The 18,341-nt window shown below is 34.5% G+C and overlaps 2 protein-coding genes across 2 annotated transcripts; one reads left to right on the top strand and one right to left on the bottom strand.

Moving 5' to 3' along the window:
* The first annotated feature begins 791 nt into the window (after positions 1-791).
* Positions 792-3,531, top strand: LOC108461548 (probable WRKY transcription factor 4). Its single transcript, XM_017761415.2, is given in 5 exon segments — positions 792-1,638; positions 1,921-2,585; positions 2,678-2,836; positions 2,924-3,063; positions 3,066-3,531. Coding segments are annotated over 5 exon segments (1,563 nt in total). The 5' UTR covers positions 792-1,179; the 3' UTR covers positions 3,206-3,531.
* LOC108462069 (uncharacterized) lies at positions 3,486-6,565 on the bottom strand. The gene is made up of 9 exons (XM_017762068.2): positions 6,187-6,565; positions 5,749-6,106; positions 5,595-5,678; positions 5,353-5,485; positions 5,096-5,258; positions 4,851-4,979; positions 4,389-4,583; positions 4,182-4,304; positions 3,486-4,055 (listed from the first exon to the last, which is right to left on the bottom strand). Exons 2-9 carry the CDS (start codon positions 6,014-6,016, stop codon positions 3,936-3,938), a joined length of 1,215 nt encoding a protein of 404 aa, XP_017617557.1. The 5' UTR covers positions 6,017-6,106; positions 6,187-6,565; the 3' UTR covers positions 3,486-3,935.
* Between the last annotated feature and the right edge of the window lie 11,776 nt (positions 6,566-18,341).

Genomic DNA, 18,341 nt, shown 5'->3' with positions numbered 1-18,341 from the left:
AATAAAAAATAAAATGTATAAAAATACTAAAATAAAATTTTAGTTTAGTGAGAAATTAAATGTTCTTGTAACCTAATTGGTTTGGGTTCAAATCTTTGTATATTTTATTGATTTATTTTTTAAAATGAACAAATTAAAATATTTTCAAATAGTATAACTTATTTTAATTATAGAAGTGATTTCTATAATTTTCCTAATCAAGTTGGTGATTTGGTTGAGGTAATATTAACTTAGTAAAACACTTAATAAATAATATATAAAATTCATAGAACTAATAAAATGTACATAATAAAAATTAAAATGTAAAAAAAAATATTAAAATAAAATTTGAGTTGAATGGTAAATTAACAATTTTTTAATTTACTTTGCTTGAGTTCAAATTCTAATATATATTTTATTAGAATTTTAAATAAAAAATTAAATTATCCTCAAATAATATAAAATTATTTTAATTATATAAGGTAAGACCAAGTTGATAGATAATATAGAATATATTTGAGTCGTAATTGCAGGACTCTAAAAGACTAACCCACTGACCAACTAACTTTTACGTTTTCCTTCTTTAGCTAAGCAAAATGTGAGATCCACCCTTCGCCACCAAACTAGTTTAGTATGCAAAAATATTTAAAAAGAAATTAGAAAATAATTTTTATTTGATTAACATCTGGAATTAAAATAAAAATGGAGTAAATTGAGCATAATGTGTGTTGCCCAAAATGATTCAAATTTAAATCAATGATAATCTAAAATTTTAAAACTGGAAATGATATAAAAATTTGAAATTACATCCAGATCCGCCCAAGTGTGAGACCTCTCACTATTACACCGTCATCTCAGTGGCGTAACCGTGGTTACAAAAGTCGTCGGGGACATAAAAGTAAATTTGTTTGGACAAATCGGCAATATCTGTTGGCGCTATTAGACATCTTACGAAAACACAGAAAAAAAAAAATAAAAAAAAAAAAAGAAAAGAAGAAAAGACACGGTTCAAGTCCCGGAAGAAAGAAAGACAAGAGAACTGAAAATAAAAAAGAAGAAGAGCTTTTTCGTATTTGCGGCGTCGACTTTTTCGTTTCACTCACTTTTTTCTTGTTTCTTGTTTCAGATCCATACTCCCAAAAACTAATAAGCTAATTTCTTTCTTCTTTTTCTTCATTTTGGTTTTTGCTTGGAGTTTTAATGGGTGAAAGCCAAGAGCAGAAGCCATCATCTCAGCCATCGAAAACGGTGGCGGTTTCACGGCCGACGATTACTCCCCCACCACGGCTTTGTACTGACGCCTTGTTCAACGGTGGGCTTGGCATGATGGGTTTTAGTCCAGGTCCCATGACGCTTGTTTCCAATTTATTTCCCGACTCCGACGAGTTAAAGTCCTTTTCTCAGTTACTGGCCGGTGCCATGGCCTCGCCCGCTGCTGGGAAGATACCCAATTTTTCTCCTCTAACTACCACAGAAGGGCAGGGTGGTGTAACCGGTTCTGGCGGTGGAGGTGACGACACGGGGTTACGGTTTAGGCAGAATAAACCGGCCGGTTTGATGATAGCGCAACCGCCGCCAATGTTTACGCTGGCGACTGGGTTGAGCCCGGCGAGCTTGTTGGAGTCTCCTGGGTTTAGCGTGTTTTCACCTATTGCCCAGGTAAATTTTCTAAGCTTAATTTGTTAAGAAATGAACAACTTTTTTTTAAAAAAAAATCATTAATTTACGATTTATTGTTGAAATTGATTGCTTTACCATTGTTTGGGACAATGAACAATTGTGTTAATTCCAATTAAGTGGGGAGTTAAAGCTTTTAGCATTTATTGTTTTTTTTTTTTATGCAATGTCGGATTTGGAATCTATTTTGCTTGCGCATTGAACTCGAAGCCTAGAAACCATGGCGGCATGCTTCTATAATGAACCAATTTCCTCAACCTACAGGGACCTTTCGGCATGACGCACCAGCAGGCACTAGCGCAGGTCACCGCGCAGGCTGCCCAAGTGCAATGTTCCTCAACAGCTGCTGCGTCTTTGGCACCGGTTTCAGCTTTTACTGCTGATATGACTACGAACCAGCAGATGCCGATATCTTTGCACAGCTCGACTGTTACTGTGAATGAGCCATCGGATGCATGCCAATCGGATCATAGATCCCAACCTGCTTCATTGATTGTCGATAAGCCTGCTGATGATGGGTATAACTGGCGAAAATACGGGCAGAAACAGGTAAAAGGGAGTGAGTTTCCGAGAAGTTATTATAAGTGCACTAGTCCAGGTTGTCCGGTGAAGAAGAAGGTTGAGAGATCAATAGATGGCCAAGTGACCGAAATCATCTACAAGGGGCAGCATAACCATCAACCTCCGCCGCCAAATAAGCGTGCCAAAGATACTGGAAGCTTAAATGGAAATCCGGGTAATCAGGGGAATTCCGAACCAGCTTCCCAACTTCAGAGTGGCAGCTCGAACATATTGATGTCCAAGAAGGACCAAGAATCTAGCCAAGCTACTGCTGAACATATTTCTGGCATGAGTGACAGTGAGGAAGCAGGTGAGAACGAAGTTGGTGTAGATGAAAAAGATGAAGACGAACCTGATCCCAAAAGACGGTGTGTAAAAAGTTATATATTCGTATTATGTGCTCTGTTGAACTAGCAATGGGATGCTCTATATTCAACGAAGTTTCTTTCTTTATATGCAGAAGTACAGAAATCAGGGTCTCAGAGCCAGCTTCTTCACATCGGACTGTTACGGAACCTAGAATTATTGTGCAGACAACAAGCGAAGTTGATCTCTTGGATGATGGCTATAGGTGGCGCAAGTACGGACAGAAAGTTGTCAAAGGCAATCCTTATCCAAGGTAATACCTCTATGTTGAATGCTTTTGCTATTAATGTCTATATATAAAATATCTTGAGCATTGCTGATGCACTTTTGGGTTCTGCAGAAGCTACTATAAATGTACAACCCTGGGATGCAATGTCCGTAAGCATGTTGAGAGAGCTGCGACAGATTCCAAAGCTGTTATAACAACTTACGAGGGAAAACATAATCACAACATACCAGCTGCCAAAACAAGCAGCCACAACACGTCAACAGTAATGCATCACAAGCAAGAATGCAGAATGCAGTGAATGAGAGGCATACTGTAAATAACAGAGCAGATTTTGGGAACAATAATCGACAACCCGCAGCATGTTTACTGTTAAAAGAAGGGCAGAGAACATAACGCAACTACAGAAGGTAAAATCTGTTGCATTTTCCGAAGTTTCTATTCACACTCATGGCTGATGCTTTTAATGGAGGCCATGCACTAACTGATATGATATATGAAAGAAAAATAGAATCGTAAGAAAGAAGTCGATTTGGAATGAAATCAGTATCGGGATTGAATTCGGGGGCAATGCCTTTGTTTTTAGCTAGTTTAGTGGTCATATTGTGTATCAAATTTGCTGTCCCATGCATTCTTTTGTACATGGAAATACCCGATCAATGTTTGCTTGACATGATTGTTGGCTTATACCAATAATTTTTAGGTTTCAGATTTTAACACAATAGAGGGACTAATATCATAATTAAACAAAATAGATTACATTGAAAACAAAATTGGGAAAATCTCATAAGGATTCCCCATTGAATGAACAATCCTTGGATTCTACGGTAGTTGTGAGGATATAGAAATTACAGTGGCAGCCAAATCAGAATAAAAGAATGCAAAGAATAAAGATGTATGTATATACGTTTTAGATGATGGTTAGAATTTACCAACAAATTTCATTTTTCCCCCTTGAATACAAAAAAAAAAAAAAAAGAAAAGAAAAGAAAAGAAAATTTTTACATATTCTTTTATGAAAACAAAAAATTCTCTTTCATTTTCACAAAAAAGTAAATAAAAAAAATTAAAAAAAATGCCTGCCTTATTGGATTTATAAGAAAGCAAGAAATCTGCCTGGTGTATGTCAAATTAAATCATCTTTGGAGGTTACAATGGTGGGAATTTGGCCGTGATTTACAAAATCAATCTTATTCAAGCGTAAACAGCACAATGCTTGCTCTGGTAGCTCCTCTGGTTTTTGTGCCTGCCATGAACCGTTACCAACAGGCAACCCAGTCAAGTTTTTTGTATTTAAGTTAATAATCGATCAACTTAACCTGTTTTAACCGACCGGCTAACTTGATTTTAACTGAAAATTGCAAGAATTTACCTGAATGGTTAAACCCAGATTAATTATCCCATTCTCCATGCGGTCTATAAATGATTCAAGTCCTTTCCTAGATATGTAGCTAAAGCGGTGTATATCTATATCGATCTCAAAATAATTCTCGCCCTGGATCATATTAAAACAAGAATTCGGGGTGAGTGTTGAATATGGATATATTTATTTAAAAAAATAAGTTGTAACTTCAATTACCTGAAAGAAAGAGTGTTGAGGGCGCGAAAGCACTGGCTTATCGTTATAAGCTTGAATAAGTTTCTTTTCCGTAGCACCAATTTGCAGGTCTTCAGGGTTAACCAAGCCTGCCATAATTTTTAGCCTCTCTCTGAAAGGCACGCTGGACTCCTTGGCAAACCCTCTAACCTTTTCCATTTCATCGTCCACAAATTTCTGTAGCAAAAGTAAAAAAAAATATAAATATTATGATAATGATTTTCATGGGAAGATTAATTAAAGGGTTAATTCCAATTTTAAATTCATCCCTGAACTTCAAAATATTCCATTGAATTATGGAGCTTGAGGATTCAATTAAAATGTTTTGAATTTGGGGCCGATTAAGAATTCAACTCGTAATTTTGGTAGAATTTATCCAAAGAAAAAAAAGGACACAAACATTGATTGTAAGGTTGTATAATTGGTGAGGGAGTGAATGAATACCTTGATGGTTTCCTGGAATTGAGGGGATATATCTTTATCAAAAGTATCCGAGACCTTAAAATACAAGACAAGGCTCAAACCTTCCCCATTGGCATCACCGATAAACACATTGGCAGGATAAGTTGGCACCTGCAACAACAAACCGCCAAATCAAGAGACATTGTTAAATTGTGTAAGATAATGCCCCCACCCTCCCCGCCAAAAAAAAAAAAAAACATGCGATTCAAAGAGACAAAAACAAGAACCTGTATGTTAACAATCAAAAGAGCAGGCACTTTATCATGTGGTTTTACTTTTGGTAATTGAACTTGCTCAGCAATGTGGTTCATTTTAGTTGCGCAGATAAATAAATCAACCCCTATTGGTACATATGGGCTACAATCTGGTGCTGGGGACTTCTGTTTATCTCTGCAAAATCGTATCAAGTTTCAACATTTTGATGAGATAATGTATGAGAAAGCATTGCATTAACATTTGTGGTGGATAAACTAAAATGGCTTGCCTAAAGAAATTCAGTCCGCGAAGCTTGAAAACTGAAGGTGAAATCTCTGACCACGTTCCTGGTGTCGCCTTCTCTCCTGAACAAGGGATTTGAACTCCAGCTCGGGGACGGTAAACGTACCGCTCGGCTCCACCTGTTGGGTTTCATTGTTCAGGCCTTCAAAGTTTGTAACATTCATAAAATGTTTCATATCTACATAACATGATGCAGTTCCAACTGGGATGAGAAAGGAGTGAAATTACCTCCGTATACGCTATGGCAATCCTCGTCCGACTCGGACTCCATAATACTAACCGAATCGAACCATACTTCATCTTGGCATTTCCCTGCAACATAATATCATTGCTACTATTAAAATAACATATGTGCCAATGGGATGATGGGATAGGAGAGTACCATTGGAAGAAAGTTGACTGTGGTTATATTGTAGCTGTGTTACATGAAATGTTTTGTTAGACATCTCGGACCCGTTCTCGTAGTCTACGTGAACGTATTCACTAACGGTGATATCGGTCATGCTGGCATCGCTCATATTCCTACGTACTTCAGGTATGGGAGGGGGAATCTTTCCCGATATCTTTCCGTGACGCTTCCCGAAACTGAAGTGTCGTTTATGTGGTCTAGGTATTGCCATTTGACCGTATACCGAGGCGCAACCACCCATATTGCCGGGGATCTCTTTATCAAGGCTGCTACCGGTGCAAGAAGGACCAGGCTTAAAGCTGAAATGCTCCGAGGATCAGGCTTCATCAAACTGAAATCAAAACATACGTATGATACATCCATACATGAAAAAAATGTTAAAAAAAAAAAGAGAGGATAAAAGGTAAGAACCTGAGGAGAGAAAGGTTAAAATCCCGGCATGGACGAAGAACATAACAGTTTCTTCTTCACTTCGGAACTTTAAAACCCCTTCTCTCTCTGTGTGTGTCTCTGTTCCTCTCTCTGTCTCTCTTTCTCCCTGCTTATGTCTCTGTCTTTGGTCTCTGTTTTTTTTTTTTTGGGGGGGGGGTAAATTGGGACCAGAGATAAGAAAAAAAAAAAACTCAAGAAATACTCGAGAAACAGAGAGTGGAAAGGAAGACAAATGGAGGAGATAAAATTGAAAGGATCTGAGACAGACCCTCCGTTATAAGCGGGTCCTTAATTTGCAAATGTCCCCTTTTTAAATCCCCCCCTCTTGTCCTGTTTCTGTTTTCTGCTTCTTTCATTCAATTACTGTCTGATTTCTTCTTTTACTATTTTTATTTTTAATTTTTTGTTTTCTCGCCCGAGATTTCGCGGGCTTTACCGCTTTTGTCTTAATCCTACGTGGCATTATCAATTATTATCCTAAAGAAAAGGAGTTAGTAATTATAATGATTTTTGGGTTAATTTTGTCAAACATCACAAATCATCACACATATTTTAAATCAGTCCCTAAACTTCAAATAGCTATAATTCAATTTTCAAAGCATCAATTTTGTATCAATTAGGTTCTTTTGCCAATCTGACCATCGATTTAAGCATTAAAATGTCAATTTAAGTCTAACGTAGAGTGTATTAAAATGTCAATTACCTACCACATGAATAACTTATATTTGACATCTTGAAAAAGCAAAATGTTAATAAAATTTGTGATGGTTTTTTTCTTTTCTTTTTTTAAATATGTCGGATTCAAATTATCCATGAAGTAAGTACATGCATGATTATAATTTAATCTACAAGTTTTAAATATGCTCCACATTCGCAAGGGCAAAAGGAAAGGGGTAGACAATTGCCATGGCCCCAAAAATAAAAAAAATTATCTATATAACCTTTCAATTTTTAGGAAATAAAAAATTAGTACAATGATCAAATTGCATGTTGCCTCCCTAAATTTTTTATTTATTTCTGCACAAAAAAAATTTTCTGACTTCATCCCTGGACATTAGATTTGAGCTAAGATTAAACTAGACCTAATCATGGGTTGGGCCAGTGCAAAATTTTAGGCCTATTTTTTAAGCCCGACCTGAAAATGGGTCTAAAATTCTGTCCAAGCATGATCCAGATTAAAAATGCTAAACTTGAGCTCGATCGAGCCTGCCTGTATTAAATATTTTTTATACAAAAACAAATTTAAAAAATATAATACATCAAATACACAAAAAAACATTAAAATAAATGTTTCTCAACAATTTGAAAATACATTAAAAAATGTCATTATACTTCAATAAGACTAAGATAGTTGCAACTTAGCAAGCAATTTGTAACACCTTTATCGACCCAATTGCTGAATTCGGGTATGGAGTTCACAACTTAACCGGATTTCCTGGCCACATATTTTTTAGACTTAATAGTCTTAAAGGAGGAGTTAAAAAACTTATTACAATCGAACCCTTAAATTTAATAAAGTCGCTAACTCCGAAAATGTTGGACTCTAAGGCAGCTATTTAATTACAATGTATTTGATTTTGAGGCTAAGCCTCTAAAGGTACCTCTTTCCTATGTGCATGACACCCTTGACGGTGATCATTGATCTAACACAGCCTGGTTTAGTCCCTATTTGATTCCTTATCCCGCGAGTTTTGCAATAACAAGTCAAAACCCTTGTAAGTTCAAATGAACTTAGTGAGTTTCTTTGCTGCATTAAACGAAAATAGACCCCATCTTGCACGGGTTCAAGTAAAAAAGAACTAAACACACACTACTTCTTGTCTCGTTTAGACGATCCATTTTCATCTAGAGTGTCAGACTCTTGCTCGCCTTTCGCCTTTCTTCAATAGCAGAATGATCGCTAAGTGATCATTACTTGGTCTGCTTATGACCATTCAACTAATTCTAGTGAAACTTCACTTGACCTCACCCATCTCACCCGTTGTCCACCTTAAATCTGGCATATAAGCTGACATTCTACTCATAAGAATTACTAGAAAAGGGTTACGTCGTATTGACAATCTTAACCTTGTTTCATTTTTTCTACTTCCACCTCACTTTCGAGTTGCAATATTGTTTGGATTACTCCCTTGTAATCCGCCCTATTCATAAATCCCAACTTTTGACTATGAGAAAGATCCATCCACATTGGACCATTTTGATCTCTGGCATCCCACACACTGTCACCTAATCAACCATTCAAGCTTTCTATCTCTCTTATAGGCTGATTATATATGGATCTGACTCTATGGCGAATAAACTAGAAATGAATTCCCCTTAAGAAGATATAATTTTGACAGACATATCTGACGCTTGGTTACTCCTTTTTGGTACTTCTCTTTCTCTCATACAATATTTCGTTGGACACCATCTGGCGACCATTAGTGGTAGATCCCTAACTACAATCCTAGGATAAACCTCTTTTCATTGATCTATTCGTTTGACACTATTTGTTCTTCATTTTTGATGAGTGATTCTCGTCGGGTTCCCACCCTATGTCCTACCAACTTCTATTATTATTGTTTTGGTGGACTATTTCCCTTTTCTATTTCTTAGCCTTGTTCGACGAATTCATCATTAACCCGCTGGCTATCTATCTCCTGCCAACACTTACACTTTTATTTCAATTCCTCTTTTCCTTCGTCCGCATAATTTCCCCCAATTATCATCCTAGCAAATTATCCTGTTTTTAACATCCCGGTAGACTACCTGTGTTTATTGTCTTAGCGGACTACCATACTTTACAATAGCTAAGCTGCGATCCTTCACAACCTAACCCCATGTTTAACGTCATAGTGGGCTTTTCCGTATTTATTGTCCCAACGGACTCTATTAGTTGTCATAGTCGAGCTATGGTCTTACATTTTATAATCCTCGTGATTATTGTCTTGATGGATTCTATTAGTTGTCATAGTCAAGCTATGGTCTTACACATTATAATCTTTGTGCTTATTGTCCCCGCAGACTTTATTGGTTGCCATAGTCAAGCTATGGTCTTACACCTTTTAATCCTCGTGTTTATTATCCCAACGGACTTTATTGGTTGTCATAGCTGAGCTATGATCTTATGTCACGGGGCTAGACCTTTAGTCTTGAAATCCATGCGACTTTAGGCGATTTTATCGTTTCAAACACACCTAAGTCAGCCTAACTCCCACAAAGTGAGGATTCTTGTAGAATTCATCCAAGGCACAAATTTATATAGCGGGAGCAACTCAAGCCAAAAGAATGCTTGAAAGAACAGAATAGCCATAGAAAACAATACATGAGAGGGTCTTAGGTTTGCACTCAAAACATTGTCTGGCGGAATCTTAATGAAATTCCAATTTCTCTATTAATCCCCCATTTTTTCATTTCACCATTCCTAACATTGATGCCTGAACACTGTAGTGTCCCTTTCATAAGGCTCGGAGATTTGCACATCACAGTTTGCACTTAGCAACCCTGTATGGTGGTATCTAACTGAAATTTCCCATTCTCAAATCCTAGCTTCATCTACCCCGTCAATACTTTCTTTTCGTACTCCACAATTTATAAACACGCAAACATAAACATATGAGCACGAAAGCATAATAACATGGAGTACGCCAAACTTAGCTATGTGTTACTACAACCATTTTATGCATATCGTGTAACACCTGTGACAGTCCTAAATTGACCCTAGTCGGGAAGTGGTTTCGGGACCACAAAACCTAGTAAAAAATTTTGTAAAATATTAATTTCAGTGTTTTTGTTATGTGAATTACCTATTGTGAAAGTTGGGTGGTCTAATTTAGTTAATTGGATGCTAAATTATTTAGTTGGGATTTGATTATATAAAGGAAAATTTTAGAAGTCTTTTTCTTAAAGTGGCCAATTGTTAACATGGCTAAAATGTGGGGCTTGCATGTCAATTAGACCCTTTTATTTTAGTGGACGGCAATGATGAAGGAAATTTGTATCTTTGTGCTTTTATATTAGTAAAATAATGATAATTGGTTTTATAATATGAAATGAATAAAACATAAAACTGGTCTCATCTTCCACTTTCTTTATTTTTCTTCACCTTTTGGAAAGAAAGGGGAATGGAGTTTTAGTTTTCTTCCATATTTGTTCTATTGGAAAACCGATTGGAAGAAGGCTTGGTGTCGCATGCATGCAGGAAAAACTATGATTTTAGCTAGTTAGGTAGCTGAAATTTCAAGTAACTCGGTAATCCATCGAAGAAGAAGAAGAGGGCTGCAACAAAAAGAAAAATGGAGACGGTAGAAGGTAGGAGAAGCGGGAAAATCTTGGTAAGCTTGTTGGTTCTCTAAATTTTTCTTTATGATATTAACTGTGAAAATTTTCAAGTTTGATTTGTTGTGGTTTTATTTAAGACTACTAATTTCCAAATTAGGACACTTGATATTGATTGAATTGATGAGGATTAAATTCGTTCTTTGATGTTTGAATGTTAAATAATGCTTGCTGTCCAGATTGAAATTATGCTAGAAGGTTGAACAATTGTTGTTCAAATGGAATTTTAGAGTGTTTAATGGACTCCATGTTGCTAAAATTTACATGAATAGAAATTTCTAAGCTTAAATTGTAAGAATTTGAGTTGTGTGGTTTAAATTGTCAAAGATGCATTTGGCAATTGATTATAATTTGTTAAAGGGTGTAAAGTATTGATAGTTCTAAATGGTACATAGTTAAATGAAGATGGAAGCTTGATAAAATTTTATTTAGAATGGAAGTAGGAGAAATGTGTATTCGCCATGTTGTGATGAGTTGAATTTGAATGATTGATGCTTTAGTTTATAAATGGTCATTAGATGAGTTTTAAACTTGTTAAAGTTTGATAATTTGGGGTGTTAAATTGGAGAAAGCGTGTAATAAAAAAATGGGTTGATAATGTTTGTTTGTTAATTGATGTTTGCACCATTGTCGAATGTGCTTAACATTAAGGCATGATTTAGTTAAATGCAAACTAATGGAAGAATGGAATTTAGCTTTGCCGTACCTGTGTTAAAATGATGGAATTAGTAGGAAATGGGTATGAGCTTGTCAAATTTTTGAAATTAGGACCTTGTGAACTAAATGATATTCGGCAATGGTACTTTTTACATGAGGAATTCGGTGTTAATTGTATTAAATAAGGTTGAGGTAGTTGCCGAATGTGTTTATAATTAAGTAAGGTTAATAATAGAGCAATGAGTGGCTAGTAGAATCTAGTTAGTCTTCTTGTTGTATTCGGCCATGAGTTTGTATAATTGGTTTGTAATAGATTAAATTTGTTTATTCAAGCTCAAGAGCTTAGGGAGTCTAATTCGGATAAGAGAAAAAGCTACCTAAAGGAATAGTCGATCTGTAATCGTTCGACAACTTCCGAGGTAAGTTCTTAAGTATTTGAGTTTGATTCCTTTGTAAGTTTTAAGTTTTTAAATGGGATGAATATGAATTAAGTATATACGTTAAGGTCAATAACTTTTCTAAATGATGGCATATATGATATTATGTTTTAAATATGTGAATGAGAACTTTATAGAGTAAATTTGTATAAATCGCTCGAGACAATGACGATGGCGTGTTTTGGAAAAATTACCATAAATTGTGGGAATTGAGTTAAAGGCTGAATAGATTATGTAATTAAAGCTTGATGCGTCTAGTTTCGTATAAAAGAAATCGTGTAAGTAAAGGGGTTGCCGATAATGAGATTTTTTTAAAGTTGTGTGAGACAGTCGAATGGCTCAAAATCCCTGATTCAAGATTTGGAAAATCATTATAAATCGTACAAAAATGATTATAAGATAAGATTTATATGCTTAGACTCCTTAATGAGTCTAGTTTCAAACAAAATAAACAAAAACATATTTTGATTCAGGATTTTATGTGATGAATGTGAATGTGTATATATGAGATAAGGCCGAATGGCCAATGTGATGAACGTGAAAGTGTATATATATATTGTGGCCAAATAACAAACTATGGAAGGTGTGTTTTATTAGATATTTGATGAGGCAAATGAATTACAAATATGATAGTCGATGTGAATGCTGTAACATGTGAATAAATATGCATGAAACTCTGTGATGTAAATCCGGGATTTAAGACCCGATGACTATATGTGGTGACTATATCCGGGTTAAGACCCGCTGACTTCGTGTGGAGATTTCATTAGAGCTAAAGGTCTCGCCGATAATCCGAGTAGAGTTTAAAGCTATAAGACTTCGCAATAAGAATTGCTTATAAATATATTCAATGCGAAAGGTTAAGCAGTATGTACTCAGAGTCTATATGTGAGCTTGATTTGATCTAAATCATAAGGTAGTTATGTGGCGACATCGTGAGCAATCTATGAGACTATTCCTATAATTATGTGGCATCGGATTAGTGTGAAAGGTTATGTGAAATTATACAATATATCTATGTTACATGAGCTCACTTTTAGGTGAAAGTCTATCTGCCTATTGTATATGATGAGATATGCATATTCGGTAAAGAGATGATATACCCAAAGGAAGAGTGAAATAAAAAAAAATACGAACAACCATATTATAATTTGATTGTTATCTGTTGACACTGCTTAAAACTTACTAAGCATTGTAATGCTTACTCCGTTTACTTTGTTTCCTCTATTTTATAGATCTCATTTGGAAGCTACAGACTCGAGGATCGTCAGCAACTTGTTACACTATCACTATCCACTGCTTGGTACTGTTATGTTTTGGGTTATTTTATGGCATGTGTAGAATAGACTAGTGGCAGAAGAATATTTTGGTTAATGTATATAAGCCATGCGAAAATGGCATCTTTTGAATGTGTACTTATAGAAGTTTAAATTGTATCCCTGGCTGTCTTTAGTATTTATCTAAAGGAATGTTCTTTATTTCTTAAAAAAAAAAATTCAAAATTTTCACAAATCTGATATGAGTTTCAAGTCCGGTAATGCCCCTTTACCTATTCTGGCGACGGATACGGGATAGGGGTGTTACAACACCCCTTGCCCGTATTCAATTCTGAAATAGGGTACGAGGCATTACCGGGCCTAAACTTACATAATCATACAAAACTGAGACATGAATTTTCATCCGAATTAAAACCATTCATTAACATGTATATCGTCCCTTATATGGGCCTACGAGGCCCAAAACATACTTTAGGAGTGGTTCGGGACTAAAACGAGAACTTTGAGGATATTTGGAAGACTTAGAGAAAGTTTTCTTGTTTTGGAGAGTCACACGCCAGTTCGGAAAGGTCATGTGGTCACACACGCCCATGCGGCCTGGGACACGCCCGTGTCCTCAGCCCGTGTAACTCTCTGACTATTACATTATTAGCAAAATAGGGTCATACGGCCAAGTCACACGCTTGTGTGCTAGGCCGTGTGGTGAATTAAATTTCAAAAAAATCAGGTGCAGACTTCACACGGCCTGGACACACGCCCATGTCCTAAGGTTGTGTCCTTCACACGGTTGAGACACATGGCCGTGTTTTTGCCCTTGTATTTACTACTGGGCATTCTGTTTTGCATTAATTAGGGTACAGGGGACACACGACCAGACTATATGCCCATGAGGCAGACCATGTGTCACACACAGCCTAGACACATGCCCATGTTTCTACCCCTGTAGACAACTTTGAGGCTATTTTCCAAGCCTTTTGCCACGTCAATAACACATGCACACATACACATCTATATGGCCTCCAACATGGCAGAAATGAGCACTTACACATTCATAACATGATTCATGCATGGAAATTCCTTATCAATTTATACTTCTATTTTACTCATTCATGCCTTAGTTGTTATTATGCCATTCACTCATAATTCCACCATCAAACATCCATGATCATATCCACAATTTAGATATGCCAAATACCTTTAACTATATCTTGAGCAACCTTAGCACATGCATGCATATATGAATAGGATTTACATTCCTATAGTCAATATGAGCATATTTCATGGCCATATACAAAATGAATCATCAAATCATTAAAACCTAACACACATGGCTAAACTAATATGACATATAACAAAACGACCAAGTCTCTATATATGCCATACTCAAAATGTTGAAACTAACTATACCCAAAAAGATCCAATTGATAGTATGAACGTGCCTCCGACGTCCCTTGATCCCCGAGCTAGCTTGGCGATACTATAAGAAAATGGAAAAGAGAGGGAGTAAGTATAAAGCTTAGTAAGCTTGTATGTAATTAATAAACAATAAGAGTATGCACTTTCATATATATACACAACATATCTTAAAGTATCTCATTCTCAATAATCATTATAACCATGTCCTATCTCATTCTATTTACATAATGTAAAATAGAACTTAAGATCATAATTCTTTCATTCTCATCTTACCGAAGTCTTGTTATTTCATAATCTCAATAACTACGAGCTTGGCGTACATACCTATACCCTTTCAACATGATCATATCTCACCATTTCTTTAACAAATCCTTGGACTACCTGTTGAACCACTCAGAAAACTAATGATACTCGGGATTATCACACACAATAAGATGCCAATGCCATGTCCCAGACGTAGCCTTACATGGGATCTCACATTGATGCCATATCTCAGATTTGGTCTTATACAAAATCTCATTTCGATGTCATGTCCTAGACGTGGTTTTACATGAAATCTCATATCAATGCCATATCCCAGATATGGTCTTACATGATAACACATACCGATGCCGATGCCATATTCCTGATATGGTCATGATATTTGTACCCTAAGTATTCTTAAGGTTCAACCAGCTTTCATCACCTTAATTCTTTGTCGAACAACATCAATAATATTCAAAAAGACAATTATACAATTTATGCAACATTAAATGCTAAATACATAATAAAATGTTGTATCAATTACATACAAACTCACCTCGGTACAAAAATATGGTTAATTAATTCGATTTAGTCCAAGATCTTGCTCTTTCCCCGGTCTAGACTTGGGCTCCGTTTTTCTTGATCTATAATAGAAAATTTCACTTATTTAATTACCACATTATTCAAAACAGCCCATAAATCATATTTTGGCAAAATTATAGTTTTTCCCCTAAACTTTTACATAATTACAATTAGCCCCTAGGCTCGTAAAATGAAATTTATGCAATTTTCTTCCTTTACAAGCCTAGACAAACCTTATATAAACCTATAGCAACTCATACATTTCACAATTTCATACATTTAACTTATAAATTTCACATTTCTCCATCTAGCCCACTATTTGATAATTTCATCAAAAGTCCCTTAACAAAAGTTTTTTATTACTCAACAAGGTTTCATTTTTCTTTCATTAAAATTCAAAAATAACTATCATGCTATCATGGCAAATCCCTAGCTTTTCAATCATATTACAAATTAGTCCCCTATTTAGCTAGCTCAAGCTTCAAGGGTTCCAAAAATATAAAAATCCACAAAAACTAACACCAAAATGACTTACATGTAGACGGTTTATTGTGCTGAAAATTTCAAGCTTCCATGGAGGTTTTTCTCCTTAGATTTTTGGTGGAAAAAGATGGAGAAGAAAGATGACTATTTGTTTTTTTTATTCATTTAGCTTTTGTCATCAAAATACCAACCCTACCAACTTTGACTTTTTGACTTTTCTTCTCCATGTACATCCATTCACACATATAATGACCTATTTACTCGTTAAAGACCACAAATTTTAAGTTCTATATCTATTTAACACATTTAGCTAATAGAACACAACTTTAGCATTTTACGTGATTTAGTCCTTTTTCACCTATTAAACATTCAAACGATAAAATTTCTTAAACAAATTTTTACACAGTCATATTATCATGTTGTAGACCTTAAAATAGTACTAAAATAAATTTTATAACCTTAGATTTGTGGTCCCGAAACTACTGTTTTGACTAGGCCCAAAATCGGGATGTTACATATTGACACGCTTATGGATACTCAATTACCTACTCAACTATGTGCATATTTAGCACTCTCCAATGACAGAGATCATACATCATCCTAGAAATGGAGTACAGAAACTCACCTGAGCTTAGCTTTTCCAAAGTTAAAGCTTCCATTCTCTTGACAGCTAAGTAGTATAACCAAATTTACGAGTTAAACTTATTATTTTCAGAAACATGCAAAACCACTCAGGGGTTCTTGGAAACTCTTAACTTTTTTTCTTAAATTTATGAGTACCGAAGGACTTAGAGCCTTACCAATTCACCAGTTTTTCTACATTTTTGACTTAAACCTCCTGATCATCACGTCATCCAGAGCTTCTATAGCTATCTCTTCTTCAGAACAACCAAGGAAGAAGATGAAAAAGAGAATAAATCATAATTGAGACGAATCCCCCTCTTGGAAGTCACTTCTCAGTTATTTATGGCTCCCCTTACATGATCTTTAACTGTATAAAATCCATTCATTGATAAATCATTGTGTCTTCCACTAAGGAGCCAATTAGTTCTAATCCAATCGAACTAGAATTGGTTCTCAACAATGTCCAAATCAGTTACTAACTTTTTTCTGATTTTCTAGTAGAGGTCACCAACTTATGGTTTCTTTCAATTTAACCTTCAATTGTTCCTAATTTTTGAATTTAAAGGAAACAAGGTGTGACACAAATGCCTCTAAAATAATAGCAAAATTAATAATAAATTAAGATTTATATAATATCCAAACAAAAACAACAATACAGTAGCAATATAATAGCGAAATGACAACAAAATATTAGCAAAAAAGAAGTTTAGGTTGATTCAGGCCTAGCTCGGGCCAAAAAATCCTATATAAGGCCTGACTTGTTAGAAATTGGGTCTTACTTTTTGTCCAAGCCCATTTTTCGGGTCTATATTTTTGCCCAAATTCTTCCATTTTTTAGCCAGACCTTCAAACCTAAATAGGTGACCCGACCCATAATTAGGTTTAAGTTAAAAACCCAAACTAATATCTAAACTAACCAAATGATCAAATTAATATGATGTCAATATTTTAAAGACTCAATTAAAATATTTTAAAATTTATTAACCAAACTAGCCATACCTTTGGTGGATATAACGCAAGATTGTAAACCTTACATTAAAAACTAAAATATAAAATCATAATAAAATAAAATAAAATAAAATAAAATAAAAATATAGTTAATTTATATTCCAATACAAAACAATCCATAAATAAATAAATTAAAAATTATTTCAGAGTTAAATAAAATATAATATAAACTAAAGAGAGAGCACCATTTAGAATTCAACTTTTAAATTTAATATATGCATTCTCCGATTATTGAACTGAATGAACTAGTTAATTTAATAGAATAAATTCTTATTTAAGAAAGAGCAATAATTTTAAAATTAATGTCACTAACATTATCTATAAACCAAATGTTCTTATCAGCATACAAGCAAAAGACATTAAATATTAGCTATAAATATTTGGGCAAGCTATCATTTTAACTAAATAATGGTTTTATACATAAATACTTTTTCTTAATCTAATTTTTGAACAATTCTTTAGATCAATTTATTATTAAAATATAAATTAAAAATATATTTTATAATTGAATTTAAATAAAATAATGTTAAATAATAATTCAAATCAAGACGATTCATCTTTTATAAATATTTCTTCAAGCTTCGAGCTTTTGGGTACATAAATTTGCTATTATTTTTAGCACAATATGGTAATCCTAGTCTCTTTTAAGTAATCATAGACATGGTTCTAGTTATAGTGGCCTAACTACCTAAGGAACTTAACCAAAACAAGGAAAATGATATATTTATTCATCATTGATGAGGTTTAGGTTTAATGAAAACGTTAGAAGTTTGGAAATTTTGAGATTCTATAGTTGAGTTTAATTAGTGTAAACTACCTTGAATTAATTATTTAGTTAAGTGTTTGTAATGATTGATTTTGATGATGATTGATAGATATATTTCCTTTAAAAAGTAAAATTTTCACAATAAAAGTTCGAATAGTGGCAAGTATTTCATTTAATTGTTAATCTCCAAAAATTGGTGTAATTTTTATTTATACTATTTTCATGATTAGTAAAATGACTTTTATTTCATTTGTTTTGTAATAGGGCACAATAATGTGTTAATGATTTTGTGAATCATGTTATTTTTTTCATACAACTTCAATA

The sequence above is a fragment of the Gossypium arboreum genome, chromosome 13 (genome assembly GCF_025698485.1).
Source record: "Gossypium arboreum isolate Shixiya-1 chromosome 13, ASM2569848v2, whole genome shotgun sequence".
Lineage (NCBI taxonomy): Eukaryota > Viridiplantae > Streptophyta > Magnoliopsida > Malvales > Malvaceae > Gossypium > Gossypium arboreum.
This window is presented reverse-complemented; position numbering and strand designations above follow the sequence as displayed.

Excerpts from the sequence above, each read along its gene's own strand:
- LOC108462069 (XM_017762068.2), bottom strand. The coding sequence starts at position 6,016 with ATGGGTGGTTGCGCCTCGGTATACGGTCAAATGGCAATACCTAGACCA. Across the intron at positions 5,679-5,748 it reads CAGTCAACTTTCTTCCAATG|GGAAATGCCAAGATGAAGTA; the intron begins GTACTCTCCTAT and ends ATTATGTTGCAG. Across the intron at positions 5,486-5,594 it reads TTGCCATAGCGTATACGGAG|GTGGAGCCGAGCGGTACGTT; the intron begins GTAATTTCACTC and ends GAAACCCAACAG.